The 16,532-nt window shown below is 37.0% G+C and overlaps 1 protein-coding gene across 2 annotated transcripts in view; it reads right to left on the bottom strand.

Moving 5' to 3' along the window:
* LOC124948785 (sushi, von Willebrand factor type A, EGF and pentraxin domain-containing protein 1) overlaps positions 1-16,532 on the bottom strand; it is a 34,150-nt gene that overhangs the window by 877 nt on the left and 16,741 nt on the right. Inside the window, exons 4-35 of one of the 2 annotated variants that reach the window (XM_047492951.1) lie at positions 16,092-16,173; positions 15,750-15,916; positions 14,635-14,775; positions 14,090-14,319; positions 13,366-13,719; positions 12,852-13,226; positions 12,610-12,778; positions 12,165-12,527; positions 11,905-12,087; positions 11,651-11,827; positions 11,374-11,576; positions 10,668-11,291; positions 10,449-10,572; positions 9,051-10,373; positions 8,520-8,972; positions 8,221-8,438; positions 7,894-8,146; positions 6,972-7,813; positions 6,000-6,883; positions 5,671-5,918; positions 5,464-5,595; positions 5,215-5,380; positions 4,874-5,125; positions 4,243-4,784; positions 3,948-4,160; positions 3,702-3,857; positions 3,246-3,369; positions 2,893-2,955; positions 1,650-1,840; positions 877-1,514; positions 296-645; positions 4-206 (exon numbers count right to left, since the gene is read on the bottom strand). In XM_047492951.1, coding sequence (XP_047348907.1) covers positions 4-206; positions 296-645; positions 877-1,514; positions 1,650-1,840; positions 2,893-2,955; positions 3,246-3,369; positions 3,702-3,857; positions 3,948-4,160; positions 4,243-4,784; positions 4,874-5,125; positions 5,215-5,380; positions 5,464-5,595; positions 5,671-5,918; positions 6,000-6,883; positions 6,972-7,813; positions 7,894-8,146; positions 8,221-8,438; positions 8,520-8,972; positions 9,051-10,373; positions 10,449-10,572; positions 10,668-11,291; positions 11,374-11,576; positions 11,651-11,827; positions 11,905-12,087; positions 12,165-12,527; positions 12,610-12,778; positions 12,852-13,226; positions 13,366-13,719; positions 14,090-14,319; positions 14,635-14,775; positions 15,750-15,916; positions 16,092-16,173 — 10,443 coding nt within the window. The remainder of the gene's footprint in view (positions 1-3; positions 207-295; positions 646-876; positions 1,515-1,649; positions 1,841-2,892; positions 2,956-3,245; positions 3,370-3,701; positions 3,858-3,947; positions 4,161-4,242; positions 4,785-4,873; positions 5,126-5,214; positions 5,381-5,463; positions 5,596-5,670; positions 5,919-5,999; positions 6,884-6,971; positions 7,814-7,893; positions 8,147-8,220; positions 8,439-8,519; positions 8,973-9,050; positions 10,374-10,448; positions 10,573-10,667; positions 11,292-11,373; positions 11,577-11,650; positions 11,828-11,904; positions 12,088-12,164; positions 12,528-12,609; positions 12,779-12,851; positions 13,227-13,365; positions 13,720-14,089; positions 14,320-14,634; positions 14,776-15,749; positions 15,917-16,091; positions 16,174-16,532) is intronic. The other variant, XM_047492952.1, reaches the window with a different exon arrangement.

Genomic DNA, 16,532 nt, shown 5'->3' with positions numbered 1-16,532 from the left:
GACCTTTCATATAAGTTTCATTATAAAAATTGGGCATTTCCCAGCCGTCTTCCTCGTCGTCATAATAATGAGCGTATGTGCTGTGATGAGACGGTGCTATGGACTCAGCGTAAGGCGTAGGAGCACCATAATAGAAGTTTACTTGAGAACCATTTTGATCGGTCGCTGGAGTGAGCATTTTTTTAGGCTCCTTTTTACGAGATGCTCTATAAAAGTATTTTTTTGTAAGATGACAATCGTAATACTAAAATTTGTTGTTTGTTATATATTATGTATTCTTATTTTATAGACTGACCTAACGCAAATCATCCAAACCAAAAGAACAACAAAAATGATGAGAATAACTCCTCCTGCGATACCACCAGTAATATAAAAGAACTCAGACTTCTCAGTACAATGTTTGCCTGTGAAACTGCCGCTACACCTGCAGGATGGTTGTCCTCTGGAATCCTTCAGACATACACCCTCGTTGTCGCAATAGCCCATGCAAACGTCTGTACACTCCGTTCCAGTACCGTTGTATCCTGGTTTACATTCGCACTTGAAGTCACTTGTCTCTGGTATAAGTAAACAATAGGCATTTGCATCGCAATGCATTTCTTCGCCGCTTGTCTCGCATGGATTGGTGCAATCGGATTTGCTGGTCTGTAAGAACAAATGTTAAACGTTAAGGTAAGAATATGATTTTGTTTTTGTTAATTATACATGGATTTATAGAGTAGTTTTAATTCGTGGCATATTTAGAAATATTAGTTTATGATAAATAATCTAAAACATAATAAACAAAAAAAGATGATCTGAACCACTTATTGCCAGTGGTTAATTGGTTAGCATAAGTACGCTTTAAGTCTAGGGATATATTAAACTAATACTTACTGCAGCTGGTCCTTTGGTACTGGTATTCGGTGGACAAGGTATACAGAAAGTCTGTTGAGGTTCCGACTGATAAGTGCCCTTTTTACATTGCATACATTCGTTAAGTGTACCATTCAAATGAGTACCGGGTTCACAAACTGGTAAAGAACACTCTTCGATGGCTGCCGATCCTACATTAGGCGTTGTCCTTCCTACTGGACAAGCTTGGCAGGACGCTTGAACACCTTGAGTACGATAAGTACCTCTTGGACATGGTTCACATTTGCCTTCAACGGCGAGCTGTTGTCCAGAACCGCATTCGTCTCTGCATTCTTCGCGAGATACAGCTTCCGCTGTTCTAGTCGTTTTTCCAAGACCACATAGCAAGCAGGAGAAACTACCCTCGTTTGGTTGATAAAATCCGTGTCCACAACTACGACACAAACCAGCTGCATCGTCGTAATACTTTCCTGCTGGACATCGTTCTTTGCAATCAGCAGCACTTCGTGCACCGACTCCAACCGTCACGCTAGGTCGACCAGCAATCACGGGACATGAGCTGCATTTCGTTCGACCTGATTCACTTTGATAAGTGCCCACAGGACAGGAGATACAACGTTGGGTCTCTTCATCATAATATGTACCCACAGCACATGGTACTGTATAAAATGTATTTTTATTGAATATATTTCGAAGTGATGGATCGTTATAAAGAATGTTAAAAAATTTTTTAATTTCTTAAGGTGATCATTATAGAAGGAAGTATTCTAATTTTATTTAAGATAGGCTCTTACCACAATCAGGAGCCATTACAACTTGACCGATAGGGCAAGCATAATCTGATTTCAATGTTAAAGATGCTGGATCTGGTACAGTGTTTGGTAGAATATCGTGTACATCAAATTGATCTTCCTCGAGTATCAGTCTTTCGAGTAAGGACTGTACCGTCGCTCGTTCATTAGAATTGGCATTCAGAATAGGATCGCTATAAAAAAAGGAGTGGAACGTTATTGATTGAAACCGTAATTCGAGTAAAGTCACACAAACGGTAGCAACAGGCATAGGATATATGTATGCGCCAATATATACAGCCGTTATTGTTTTCAGGCGATCGTTCGTTGGACAAGGTTAAACTCATTTCACGGGTAAGCGTGCCTCAAGCTAACCTGCCATTAGTGACAATTAATTACAATTATCCTACATGTAATTAGAAACTCGATGACATTCTGAAATTTTTATAAATTTATAATTGTAAAATACATATGTACGTGTTCATATTATCCTATTATGTATTAGAAATAACGCGATATTTTGGGGCAGATTTGCCTATTATTAATGGCAAAAGGGGAAGGAGAAAAAATAAAACTACTTATAATACCATCTATCTATATCACCTATTAAGAAAACACTTTTAGTATTAATCGATTCATAGAAACCATAATATTACAGTATTGAATGAAACATATTTTTTTCTATTTTCATTTGTTATCATGCAATCATATTATAAATGTTATTGTAAAATAATATAAATTAGCTGTTAATTAAATATATCTATCAATTATCAAATATCAAAAATCAGACGATCATTTATTATATAGGTAGATTACGTAACGTTATAGAAATTAATTCATCTAATGTAGTAGGTTCAACCTTGGATTATATAAAAGTCATTTGTTAGAGATATCGGGTTATATCATTATTATATTAATATTAAATTTCATTTTTAGCGTAATGTGATTCTACCTCGGGGAAAACAATAGTTCTGCTATAGGTCAGTTAGTAACAACGTGCAAACCCGGTTTTATGCTGTTTTTTGCCTTTATCTATATTTATAATCCTTCATCCTTGGTAACTCGATCATGCACCGTGTTAAATCGCTATGTGTATGTAAATGAATCGGTAATAATTTGTTTTTTTTTTGTTTTTGTTTCGTTTTTTAGAATGAGGGCGTATTATTAGGGATGATATCGTGTTGGTTGGCATTGTTCATTGTATGACACAATTCGCATATATTCACACGAATCGAGCTGTCCTTACTTTATCGCCGGGAACGAGATCTCCACCTCGTAGGTATCGCTGCCTTGGCGCGCCTGTCTCGTTCTATGATGTAACAAGTAACAAATGCTCAGTACTAATTCATCTAGATCTACACTCGGGTTTAGGGAAAGAGACAAAGAGAGAGAGAGAGAGAGAGAGAGAGAGAGAGAGAGAGAGAGAGAGAGAGAGAGAGAGAGAGAGAGACCGAGCCTACGGTTTATGAATGTTGAAAATATGCGATACGTTTATTCATACCTCGAATATTTCTAAACAGATTTCTAAGCTCATACGATTCCCCAAATTTGGAATTTTATAAAGATGAATAAAAGTATATTAGATGTTTTTCAACTTACGGTTCTGCTGGTACGACCGCTGAAATAATGTACATTCCACCATCTTCCTCGTTTGCTTCTCTCGTTGTTCGTATGCGATGATCACATTGAACATCGATGTTCAAATCCTTACACTCGCGTGTACCTAAAAGTTATTATCAATGTTATATGTTTTTCAACAATCTGAAAAAATATTGGATTTTCATCAATCACTTAATTAAAAAAGATAAAAAAAATAATAATAAAAACTTGGTCAAATGTTTTTAAATACATGCACGAAATTAATACGTTCATAGTATTGTTATATATGTACTGATATACTTCGATACATAATGTATGTATGTATGAATGTATGTATGTATGTATGTATGTATGTATATGCGAGCTGAGAAATATCACGAACTTATTAGATTATACATTTATACTTACTAGACAATATATTTATATTCATTGAAATCATTATAAATATTGCATTACCTTCATAAGAATAAGAACAGAAGTTCCAATCTCTGTTAAGAGAGTTTACAGCATTGCGGACTTTTTGTTTGAGAACACCTTGACCAGCCTCGTTACATAGAACTGACGTAGGGAAGTTCATCTTAATCCTGAATACACGTTGTGCTGGTATCGAACCTTAAATATTATAATAATATTATAAATTATATAAAAAAAAGAAAATATAATCTGATAACTTTAGCGTTGTAATAGAAATATAAGGCTTACTTGTGCAAGCAGGATAAATCAATGGTAAATTAGGATCATTCGTAGGTCTCCAGAATCCTTCAGCGCCACAAGTATAAAATTTAGGAACCTCTTGAGAAAATCGTAGTCCTTGATTACATGAAATTTCGCAAACTTTGAATTGACCGCCAGAACCCCAATCTTTACATTGTTGTACTCCTCCGATGGGATCAGCAAGTTCAGGGCAGAAATCGGCTATTTAAAAAAAACAAAAAAAAGAAACAAGATACAGGTACAAAAATACTAAGGAACATTTGAAAATAGTTAGGAAACTTACATAATACATAGACTTTGAAATTACAACTTGCAGAGTTTCCAGCTTGATCATAAGCCACGTAACTAATATCGTAAGTACCCCATAATAATGTTTGTCCGGATCTATGACCACTTCGTTCTTGAACCTTAACTATACCAACGTTGTCACTGAAACGAGGTTCATCCCAAGTGACAATAGAAGAACCATTTTTAGCAATAACCCATAAATCACCGGGACAGTGTTCCACTTTGGGTGGAATTTTATCAGCTTCCAATTGTTGACATTTATTACCACCATAACCAGGTGGGCATACTCTTTGTCCACAATGTGATGGAACTACACGTTCTACACCCCCAACCGTTTCATCATATCCAGCCCAGGTCAAAACTAGTCCTTGATAAAGAACTGGCTCGGTTCTACAATCTCTAACTTGTTTTTGTATCTCATTCGTTACATGAAGTGCACGATTCCAAATTTGAACTTTTGTCAGGTGACCTTGGAAACCAGATTCCGTATAGCCTTTCGGATTTTCACTTTGAGGTTTACCCAATACTGCCCAGGCACTGATAATATTAAATATTAAAATAATATTAAAAATCAACTGATCGTTAAAATCGTATTATGCGAGTAAAAAATGTTATAAATTACTTACTATGCTGGAAGAGATCTACCACTTCCATATCCATCCGTTTTGCTAGCAATTAAGCCTTCCGTGATTAATACGAGTTCACCACCGTTTTCTCCGTTCCATACAACAGCAACATGATGCCACTGGCCATCATTGATAGTTGCATATTCTCTGAATGGTAGATAAACATCTTGTAAATCATGGAAGAGAGATACTTGGACACCGTTACTGTGTGCTTGTACCATCGGTCGGCGATTTGTTGGTACATGCGGTGAACTAGAATTAAAAAAGTTATATTGTAGAATATTTAATGTTTACTTTAATTTATTAACTTCTACATATTAAACACTGTTGAAAGATCTTACCTTACGGCATAAAGTGTGAAGAAAGTTCCAGCCTCATCTTTTTGCGTAAATTGCACCCACATAGCTACAGTCAAACTCTTTCTAGTGCCAGTAAAGAATGGAATAATTTGTGATGCACTGCTACGTGCCGGATCACCAAAGTATAAATCATAATCAACTTGAATAGCTGAAAAAATTCATTTTTATAATATAAGTAACGATAAAAGAAAGATATTAATTTCTTTAACGTATAAAATTTATACCACATACATTTCCTACAATCATCTCCTGTTAAATTAAATGGACACTGACAGAAAAATTTTCCAGTTAAATCAATACATGTTGCAGAGGGTGGACATGAATTGTCTTTGCAATCAATAATATCATCTTCGCATGTTTTACCTGTGATTTAAAACAATATTTGATTTATATCACCAAAATGTTTAAATGCAATTAGTATTAAGGATATATTATTACCAGTATAGCCTGGTGGACAAATGCAAGTAAAACCAGGACCATCATCAATACAAGTGGCTCCATTTTTACATGCGCCAGCTTGGCAAGCATCGTATTCATATTGACAACCAATTCCAGTATAGTCATCAGGACAAGTGCAATTAAGCCCGGAACCAAAATCTTGACAACGTCCATGATGCATGCAAGGATTACCTATACAACGTTCAGGTGCAGTTTCACATTGTTTACCATCGGTTCCAGAAGGACAACTGTCAAAAAAATAAAAATAAACGATATTATGAATTCGAATTTGAACACTGTTCATTTCGATCTGTCCAAATTAGACTTACACGCAGAAGTAATCCAAGAAAAGATCGACGCAGGCTGCATCGTTTTGACACGGATGATTTTGACACATGCCGACATCGATTTCGCAATGAACTCCGGTCCAACCTTCAGGACACATACACTTGAAACCTGAAACTTCGTCTCTGCAAGTAGCACCGTTTAGGCATGGATCGGAAGCACAGTCGTTGATGTTGATTTCACAGCCTGATCCAGTGTAACCCTCACGACAGTGACAAACAAAAGTGTTGTCTAGATCTACACAACGATCTGTGCCAACAGGATTGCATGGATCACTTTGGCATTCATCGATTTCTGCTTCACATTGAAGTCCGACGAAACCAGGTCTACATTTGCAAAGGAAACCTTCTAGTTGATCGACACACGTGGCACCATTCTGGCACGGATCTGAAGCACAATCATCTATTGTATGTTGACATTGCTTGCCAGTGTATCCTGGCTCGCAAGTACAAGTATAGCCATCGATTTGATCGAGACACTGTCCGTTGTTACGACATGGTTTACTAGAACATTCATTGATGTTAATTTCACAAGCAACACCGGTCCAACCTGGATGACAGATACATTCATGGCTGAACAATTTGTCAACACATATGCCATTAAGGCAAGGATTTCCAGAACAAAGATCAATCTTCTCATGACAACGTTTGCCAGTAAATCCAGGCGGACAATTACAACTGAAATCAGCTACAAGATCGGTGCAATTGGCACCAAGTAAACAGGGTCTTTCAGCGCAATCATCTGTGTTGATCTCACAGCTTTGACCTTCCCAACCTGGCAAACATTCGCATTTGTATCGACCTTGCTGTAACGCTACACAAGTGGCACCATTGTTACATGGGTTTCCACTCGCCGTACATGGATTTATCTAAAATATGAAAATAAAATTTTTTTAACGATTGATGATAATACAATAATTATTAGTCATGATTATGACAACGAATAGGATCGATTACCGTTATGTCGCAATCAACGCCGGTGTAACCAGATCTACATAGACACGTGTAATTGTTGAAACCAGGTTCGTCTTTACACATAGCTCTCTCAGGACAAGTGTCGTTGCTGCAGTCTGATTTTTCTTCTTGGCAGTTGATACCAGAGTATCCGTTTGCACATTGACATCTGTAACCTTGAGGAAGATCAATGCACGTGGCGCCATTGTAACAAGGTTGAGAAGCACATTCATCGATGTCGATTTCACAGCGTCTTCCAGAGAAACCAGCCGGGCATATACATTGTACACTATGTCCCATAGGTACACAAAGTCCACCATGTTGACACACACTATCCGTACACTGTACCGGTTTACATTCCTCTCGACCTACTGATCCTGCTCCGTCGGTATACATATTGGTTGGACATTCGATACATGTTGTGGCTCCGTGCTGAGGTTGGAAGAAGTCTTTTGGACATTGAGCACAGGGTGCTAATCCCGTATCTGAGTACATGCCAGGAGAACATTTGTTTCGACAACGATCACGACCTGGAGCTGCTGGTTGATAGGTAAAAGTACCAGCTGGACAAGTTTGACAATCTCTGTAACCACCTATTGGTGGTTCACCGGTGTAACTATTCCTAGGGCACTCTAGACATGGCACCAGACCAGTTGGTGAATATGTACCATATCCACACACTGGAATACAATCGTCTATACTTTTAGAACCTTCTTCCCTTGTATATGTTCCGAAAGGACAACGCAAACAGGAACCTTGACGATCACTATTTTGGTAGAAACCTTTTGGACAAGATGTACACTGTTTCTGTTTTTCTCCAGCGAAAGTACCAGCCGGACAATGAACTGTAATATCAAATTATTCACGATAACTTCAATTTACACAGTATCATTTTATCAGTTTGATTCAATGAAATAATACTCACGACATCGAGGAACATCGTTCGTGTCCATGTTTAGTACTTCACCAATGCTACAAGTAAATCCTCGTGTGATAGTTGATTTTAAAGCACGTAATGGCGGACATTGATTTCCAATAGCAGAAACATTGAGCAAGGGTTCTATGACTTTACTTGCATATGGTACAGAAAGATCAAAGATTAAACCTATTGTGGAACCACATAGATCATATACTTGTGGTTGACGAATAACGGGAACGATCACCAAAACGAAGTCCATCTACGTATAAAAAAATGTTTTCTATCTCAACTGTGATTTATGTGTTATAAGTCACACTGATAATGTCAACGTACCTGTAGAACATTTTCTTCTAATAGGAAAGGCATCGATCTTACAAATGATACATTCATATTTACATTAACAGCAGAACAGCGTTGTGTCAAGATAGCATTTAAGTTAATGTAATATTGAGTCATCAAGTCTTGGTATTGTGGTAAACAAGGACGTGAGACAGCACCATTAGCTCGATAAGTTACTGATGCGACTACGTGATAATCAGCCTGTTGAGTATCTACAAACATAATAAATAATTCATTAAAAAGTGGACTGATTCATTCAAAGTTTTAAAGAGAAAGAATAAATGATTATTTACTTTCAGATACGCAATCTGGAACGACCGAAGTTGGAGACCAATGTTTGTTAATATCACAAACGAAGGTCTTTACAGGTGCTCCATCGGTAAATCTATAACCATTCTTGCACGTTGCTATACACTGCAAGCCTTTATCACCTGGCACACATTTTAAACCACCATTAGCTGGGGATTTCAATTCCCAGTCGACACAAGGTGTTGCTTGTACAGATACTTGGAAATGACAGGAAGCTCGATTGCCACTCGAATCTACAGCGTATACTGTCACGTTTTCGAAACCACCTATAGGTATTACAGCTCGTTCTGGTACAAAGTTAATTCTTACTGGGCCAGACGCATCAGTAGCATTGATACGTCTTCGTGTTTCATTAAAGTTAACCGAATAACTTTCCTGTCTGTCTACGAGTTCGATCACGTAGCTTTGAGGACAACTTAGCTTGGGTGGTGTTAAATCTATAATAAATTAGTCATTATTTTTATCTCGTAATGTTATCGATAAATTATGTAAAATTCACAAAACGACAGACTAACCTGGTACAGTTATATTAATTTCGCAAATAGCAACGTTTCCGTCATAATCAAAGGCTACATATTTCACAACGGTATCTTCGAATACACGAATAGGTGTTCTAAAACTTTGTGGTTTAACTTCTAATCGAGCAATACTACCACTGTTGTCTATTGCAATAGGTTGGGTGAAGTTTACTGGTAATAAACCACCATCAGTACCCTTTTGTACTACTATAGGTTGTTGAGGACAATTCTGGAAAACTGGTGGTTCATTATCAACGCATGGCGAAAAGCCATAATCGTAACCTAACAGTGGTTCAGCGACTGGTTCCTCACATCCCATGAGTTCGAATTTCAGACAAGCATTATCCATGTAACTGACGATACCAAGTATCACGAAACGAGCTTGTACGTATTTCGGTAAAGTTATCATAGCCAATTCACCATAATTTCCTGGATCACGCATAGTCAAATTGAAGTTCGGGAAATAAACAACATAATTCTCGCTTTCAGCTTGCTTATAAAAGAAACGTATTTCCGTGGGTCTTCCAACGATATCATTGGTTACCACACCCTTGACTAGAATTGCCTTGACTCTGTAGACTTGTCCAAGATCTACGTTAACATAAGTGAAGGCTTCCTGTTTGCCACACCATCCAGTAACCGAGTTCAATCGAATATTTCTGGCTTCATAGTTCGGTCTTTCGGATGTTGCATTGATAGCTGAATCAGGTATACGTCCAGATGTTAAACCAAGAGGTTTGACAACTCGACATTCTGGTTCTCGAACACAAACAATTGGTCGTGGATTTATTAGAATATATCCTGGTCGACTACATCCAAATTGAACTTCCGAGCCTTGTTCATAACTGCGAGCTACTTGATATCCATCACTTGGTCTTCCAGGATCCTCGCAAACAGGACCTTCGCAACGTAAATTACCAAAGTCCCAAACCCCATTTGCTTGGCAACGTACAACGTTGTCATGCCGATTAGTTTCTCCTGCTAATTTGAAAGTATCTTGACAACCAAAGAAGAAAGATGATTGATATTTTGTATCAATGTATTGGCCATATTCAGCACCGGGCGTTGGCAATGGCTTGCCACAATCAGCACGTGGGCAAGCTGGTTGAAAACCAGATAACCAATAATCCGGCAGACCTGGTTTAGGATCGTAAACGCATTGACGAAAACCAGACGTTGCAGTATTTCTTAGATTACGTCCGTTGCTGCCGCATTTCAGAGTGACGTTCTGTTTGAATGGAACCAAAACGCTAGTTTCGTCGGTACGAATCACTGAAAGTCCTTCGTTTTTGTCGTCCGGTAGTGAAACACATTTGGCATCTATTAACAAAAATTATATTTTTCAAAAATATGAAGGAAACGAATTGTAATATTTTTAAAATTAGTATTACTTACATTGACATTCAGGTACTGTACCATTCCAAACGCCACTGGAAGTACAAACTACAGCCGATGAACCAGCTAAAACGTAACCGAAGTTACATTGGAATCTAACTACATCGCCAAAATGATGTTGGTCCTATAAACAAATAATATATTTAGATATTAATAATTGTACTGATTGTAAGTTATTATTGAAAATTAGTTTTCTCTATATTTGAACTGATTCTTTACCTTGGTCGACAAAATTTTTCCATTGTCCGGTGCAATTAAGGCAGGACACATTACAGGTACACAAGTTTTATTCCTCTGATACAAATCGCCGTCCCTTTCACCAGTCTCAGACTTTTCAATATTAAATCCAGCGGTGCCGTTACCTTTGTAGAGTTCAAAACCTGTATTGCACATGCATGAATAGCTACCAGGATTGTTGATACATTTTTGATGACAGCCACCATTTTTTGTGGCACACTCGTTTATATCGGTACATTCCAATCTTGTACAGCCCATTATTTCTAATTTCATACAAGGTGCTCCAACGTAATCTTGCATCCTAAATTTGATATATCGTGCCTCGATTGGTACCGGTAAGTTCAGTACAGATAATGTAGGTTCAAGAATTCGGAATTCAACTGGTGTGCCATCAGGATTGGTATAATCTTTGAAAGTGTCCGTTAGATCATCCGTGTATTGAATACGTACTGCCGAGGTGAATGCGATGTTGCCATCGACTCTAGCAACAACCTGTGTTCGGAAACCACGAATGATCGTTGGTGCTTTCATATCAATCATTACCCAATTCGTTCCTGGCTCAACGTTATTACCACACCAGCCATCACCATTGTTTAAACGTACTCCCTGAAAAAAATTGTTTTTTGATAATTACATACTCGTATATAACAAATACAGAATACAAATATAATAGTGAAACATCACTCACAGATTTCATGTAGCCATTCTCGGAACTCGAAACAGTAATGGATTCATCAGGGATACCACCGTTTATCAAACCGAGGTCACCTATAGGACGACACTCCATGGTTGGAGCAAATCCTGATTTGCATTTGCAAGTGAATGCACCAGGGTTATTAATGCATTCCGTAGAAGCTAGATCGCATTGACTAGTCGCGCACTCATTTATGTCTATTAGAAAATCGATGCTTTTATTTCAATATTTCATATCTATGTGCATAAAAAATTCGTTTTACTTTTATTACCTTCGCAAGTTGGAACATTGTCAAATAACTGATTAGGGCCACATTGAATAATGTTCGATCCTGTAAGTTTGTAACCTCTGTTGCATTGTACTCTAGCCTCATCACCAAAATAATACTCTCTAGTTGGGTCGACAACGTAACCATTCTTTATCATAGGTAACAATGGACACTTTGCACCTGATGCATAACAATGGACACATAGTTAGCTAAGTGATCCTTTAGAAAGATATTTTTTCGCTTATAAGTCTACTTACGAGAACAAGTTGGCACTTCATCTGACCATGTACCATTGCTCATACAAAGGATCACTGGATGACCACTTCTAACAAAACCAGGTTCACATTCGAATCTAACAATAGTACCGTAACTGCGACCACCTCCATTAAGAATTGTAATATTTGAGTGGGGTGCTTCTGGAAGTGGTGCACACTGAGATGCTGGAAAATCAGTACACAAATGAATAAATCAGATGTTATAAATTAGAATTTGCGTATTTAAAAATAAATTTTGTTACCCAAGCAAGACGGTTTCTTTTCCCATCTTCCATCAGCTAAACAAGAAATTTTTTCTGTAGGCCTTCCAGATGGAAAAGCAAATCCAGCATAACATTGATAAGTAGCTAATCCTTTATATGTGACGTTCGATGAACCAATAGAAAATCCATTATCTATTTGCGGAACAGGACCACAATATACTTCCTGACATTTTGGTATATACGTAACGGACCAATTTCCTCCGGGTAGGCATTCAGTGGTAATTTTGGGTTTCCCTGTTGCAAATTCTTGTCCCAATGGACATGAGAATGTTACTGTTGTTTCGAAAGCTGTATCTCGACTTGATGCAAGAGCTCCTTCGCCAGGTAATAATGCAGGACAATCTAATTATTAAATATTTGTTGTTTTTAAGCAGGCTTTTGAAAATTTCAACTAATATACATTTGTTATTGATCACAATTTTACCCGCTGAAAAAGCAGCTTGCCAACCGGAACTGCTATGTAAAGCATCAGAAGCAAATCTGACTAACATTTCTCCGCTTTCAGCGGTGAGAGTTATTTTTGGACGAGTATTCGAAGTAAAACCATTTCCTGGATGTAATCGGAGTCCATTTGTATTTGGACCATCATATATCTACAAATTTCAAATCAAAATATGATCATATTAAATATAAACATATAATTTTCGTCTTTTTTTGTCAACATACTTGTACAAAATCAGTCTTGTGAACATTGAAGTTGACGAACTTCAAGGAAAGCGGTCCTCCATCAGGATTCTTTACTCTATAAAGACATTCTTGATTATTTGGATAATCGTTTAGGCCATAAGAAGGTGATTGCACTGTTCCATTTCTTGCAACGACTGTTGCCTTGCATCCTTGAGTGTATAGAATACTGAACCCACGTCTTGAATCACCCAGACTCGTTTTAAAATACAGATAAAGATTATTGCTGGTTGACATGATCACTGTAGGATTGTCTTCGGATTTTCCGCTTAGACGAGCAATCGGACGACTCATTGGCGAATCTCCGTCTCGTATGAGGATATAATCACGATTCATTTCTAGATCTAAGTCTTCGATCTAAAAAATCATTGAATATCGTTGATTATTTTTCCTCATTTAAAATCCTATTTAGCGATTGTTTTATTGGAAGACAACTTGTTATTTTGTATGAAATTGAACATTTAAAATTGTATTAAATTGCTGATATTTGACGTACTTCAAGAGACATTATTCTTCCAGGCTGAGCTTGCAGGATATAAAGACATTCCAATCCACCAGGATAATTCTGCGGATAACCTGGTGACGTGAGTATTTGTCCTTGGGGAGTAGCACGAAGAATACCACCGCATGTTTGCGGCTCAGTTTTCCAAGAAGCACGGAATCCTTTCCTCTCGACCGAAGCGTCAGTGCTGAATTTAATGATCATAAAGTTCGAGGCCGAAACAAAGAGCTTGTTGCTGAGTTCTTGCTTGCCAGATAGGGTTGCTAGATTCACAGATTTATCTTCGGTTCTACCGCCTACCAGTATCTGTACTATATCGAAGCTCTTTTCCGTCTCGAATTCTTGGAACTGAAAATTACACGAAATATCATCAAGCACAAGTTAAAACGATCGATCCATTCCTAGGTTCTAAGCGAACGAGCAATTACGTTCAGTTTCGTGATTGAACAACTTGCATGCTTTCTCGTGCGCGCCGATTTACCTTTCGTGGTAAATAGAGATATACGTTAGATGAAACGAAAGCCAATTCAGAAAGCGAATCAGTTAGATTTGGCATGGCTACTTGATTCTAGGCTAACGTGTCTTATAATTAATTTCATTAATTTATTTATTCATTATACATACTCTCGGATATGCTCGAAGTATTTTTCCTTTGAATGACATTCTTACGAGTTTTTTTTTTTTGCAAATAAAAAAAGGTAGTTAGATGATTGTTAACCTGCAATAAAATGTTGTGACCTTGCGGCCCTTCCAAAGTCCATTTGCAATTTGCCAAAGGTGCATATTTGTGAGGATAGTTTGGACTTTCGACGACATCACCACTACTGGCCATATAAAATTGACAGTTCATCGGGCAATCGATTTCGTCCGAATAATCGCCGCAATCGTCTTGTTTGTCACATTTGAACGCAGCGTTCACACATTTACCGTTCGAACAATGGAAAGAACCTGTATGTAATTCAGATTTATAATGATGTCTCAAATACACATTAAAATCTATTTATGATGTAATGTTCTGGATTGTTTCGGTAGTAACTAGGATAATTAAAATTATATATATATATATATAAATGTACAAAAATTACTTTAATTAACTCGACGTGATACAATCAAGAAAAAGGAAGGAAATTGGATTTGAAATAAATTTTAACACGAAATATTCCGTTCTACATTTTCTTCCTGAATTCCGGAAGGTTAAATTATATTTTCTGACATAAGTATGGAAGAATAAGATCGTCTTTTCGTAATTTCTATGATACGTACCGGCTGGACAAGCTGCTGACCGGCACATGAAAGGAAGGAGCGATTCACAGGTTGTTAACTCCCAAGTTTGACGATCGTCCGTCAAAGCAACGTCGACGCATTCACCTGATTGCGGATTTGGTTGCCTGGATGCCCAGAAACCTACATTTTTTTAAATATTTGCAGCATATACATTTTTCGATTGATCCGTATATTATATAATACATTAATCAAAATATTTATATTATATACGTATATATTTTAAAAAATATTTTTTTTATACGTATACAAGATTTTTCAAAATATTATATTTTATATATATTTTATGCAAAATAGTTTTATAATAATACTCATACATTTTTCAAGATATTCTTATTGTAGATATTTCGTATCAATAAGCAAATAATATAAGTTCATACTACTTTTCTTTTGTAACAAAAAATTTGCTAATAGGATAAGTGATAGAACCGTAAACCTCTTGGTAATTCGGTAAGAGGGTAACAACGGTAAACGAGTGAAACGCGAACGAGGAAATAGTAGGAACTTGTACCGACGCGGACATAAAACGGAGATGTCTGGGCATTGTTGTGGGAAAAGTGTGTCTTCGTGCCGCGTGCGAGTTCCGCGTTTGCGCGACCTCGATACAAAACCTGCCCTCGTCTATAAACGTTCGCTTCTCCTCGGCATTTTGCTCCTAATTTCCGTAAAGATGGCCTTGTCTCGGGGCTGACGATAATCGAGCAAAGAAAAATCTCGATGTCAATCGTTCCTCATTCATTTTTGATATTAATAAATTTTATTTTTGGCTATATAAAATTTGGATAAATGAAAAAATTGGTCTATTCGTTAGTATCCAATTTTATTAAAAAAAAAAGTTATAGTACCACACAGGTTTCATATTTTTCTAATTGTTGTTATTACTTTTAATGATCTTAAATTGAAAGTAAAAGTTTTTGCTTTTTTCTTTTGTAAATGATTTTCGTTTGATCATCGATAAATGACGTAGATTTTCCAAAAATATTTACAACTTTTTTTTTATGAGCAAAGATCAGCAAACTCCAATAACTCGAAACACTTTTTTCCTAGAAATTATTTTATGATAGAAGTTTAACGGGGATAATAGATTTTTAACTAACCAGCATATTGAGAGACTAGCATTCCTGCGGCGGATTCAAGCGTGTTGGTTCGCAAATCGTCTAACGAGGCGAGTCCTAACCAGTAACGGTCCAAATGTCGGCCAACCATACTCGCAGTCATGTTGTTCTCGCTATAACTTTCCACCACCATAAGCTCGCTTCCGTACCTGTAATTTTAAACGTTAAATCGTTTGATCGACGAACAATATTCGTTCGTTAAGAAAGAAAATAAATATAAAAGAGAAAGAAAAGGAACAAAAAATAAAGAGAAAATAAAAAGAAAATAAAAAGTTGTAATTCAGTAATTTACTAAGTTCCGATTGGTGTTCATGGTTCGCTCACCTTCTGCATAGTTCCGCCGCTTTTTCCCAGGAATGCCTGATGTTGAAGAACTTGTAACAGTGTATACCTCGTAATTCCCATCCTGCGTAACACAAGGAAAGATATTAAGTAGATTTTCTTTGTTAAAGTGTAACGAGCGGATTACAAAACAAAGACGCCGGCAAATTCGAGCAAGCATTCATGCGAGATAAACGATCGAAATGTAGTCGTTCCTTCCTTTTCGTATTTTAAGAAAAATAATGATTAAAATGGAACGTAACTCCTTTTGTTCCGCGAACAAAGAAAATTTCATTTTCGTAGTAATAGTTTATTGGTACTATTAAAAACTAAAGGAAATTGGGAAATTGAGGAATTTGTTTCTGTCATTTTCCTGATCGATTTTCATCTTCAATCTGTAGTTATTAAGTTCGAGAGAACTCATTTGACTAAAGTTGTTGTGAA

The sequence above is a fragment of the Vespa velutina genome, chromosome 4 (genome assembly GCF_912470025.1).
Source record: "Vespa velutina chromosome 4, iVesVel2.1, whole genome shotgun sequence".
NCBI lineage: Eukaryota > Metazoa > Arthropoda > Insecta > Hymenoptera > Vespidae > Vespa > Vespa velutina.
The sequence above is the reverse complement of the archived record's forward strand: the minus strand, read 5'-3'. Positions and strand labels throughout refer to the sequence as shown.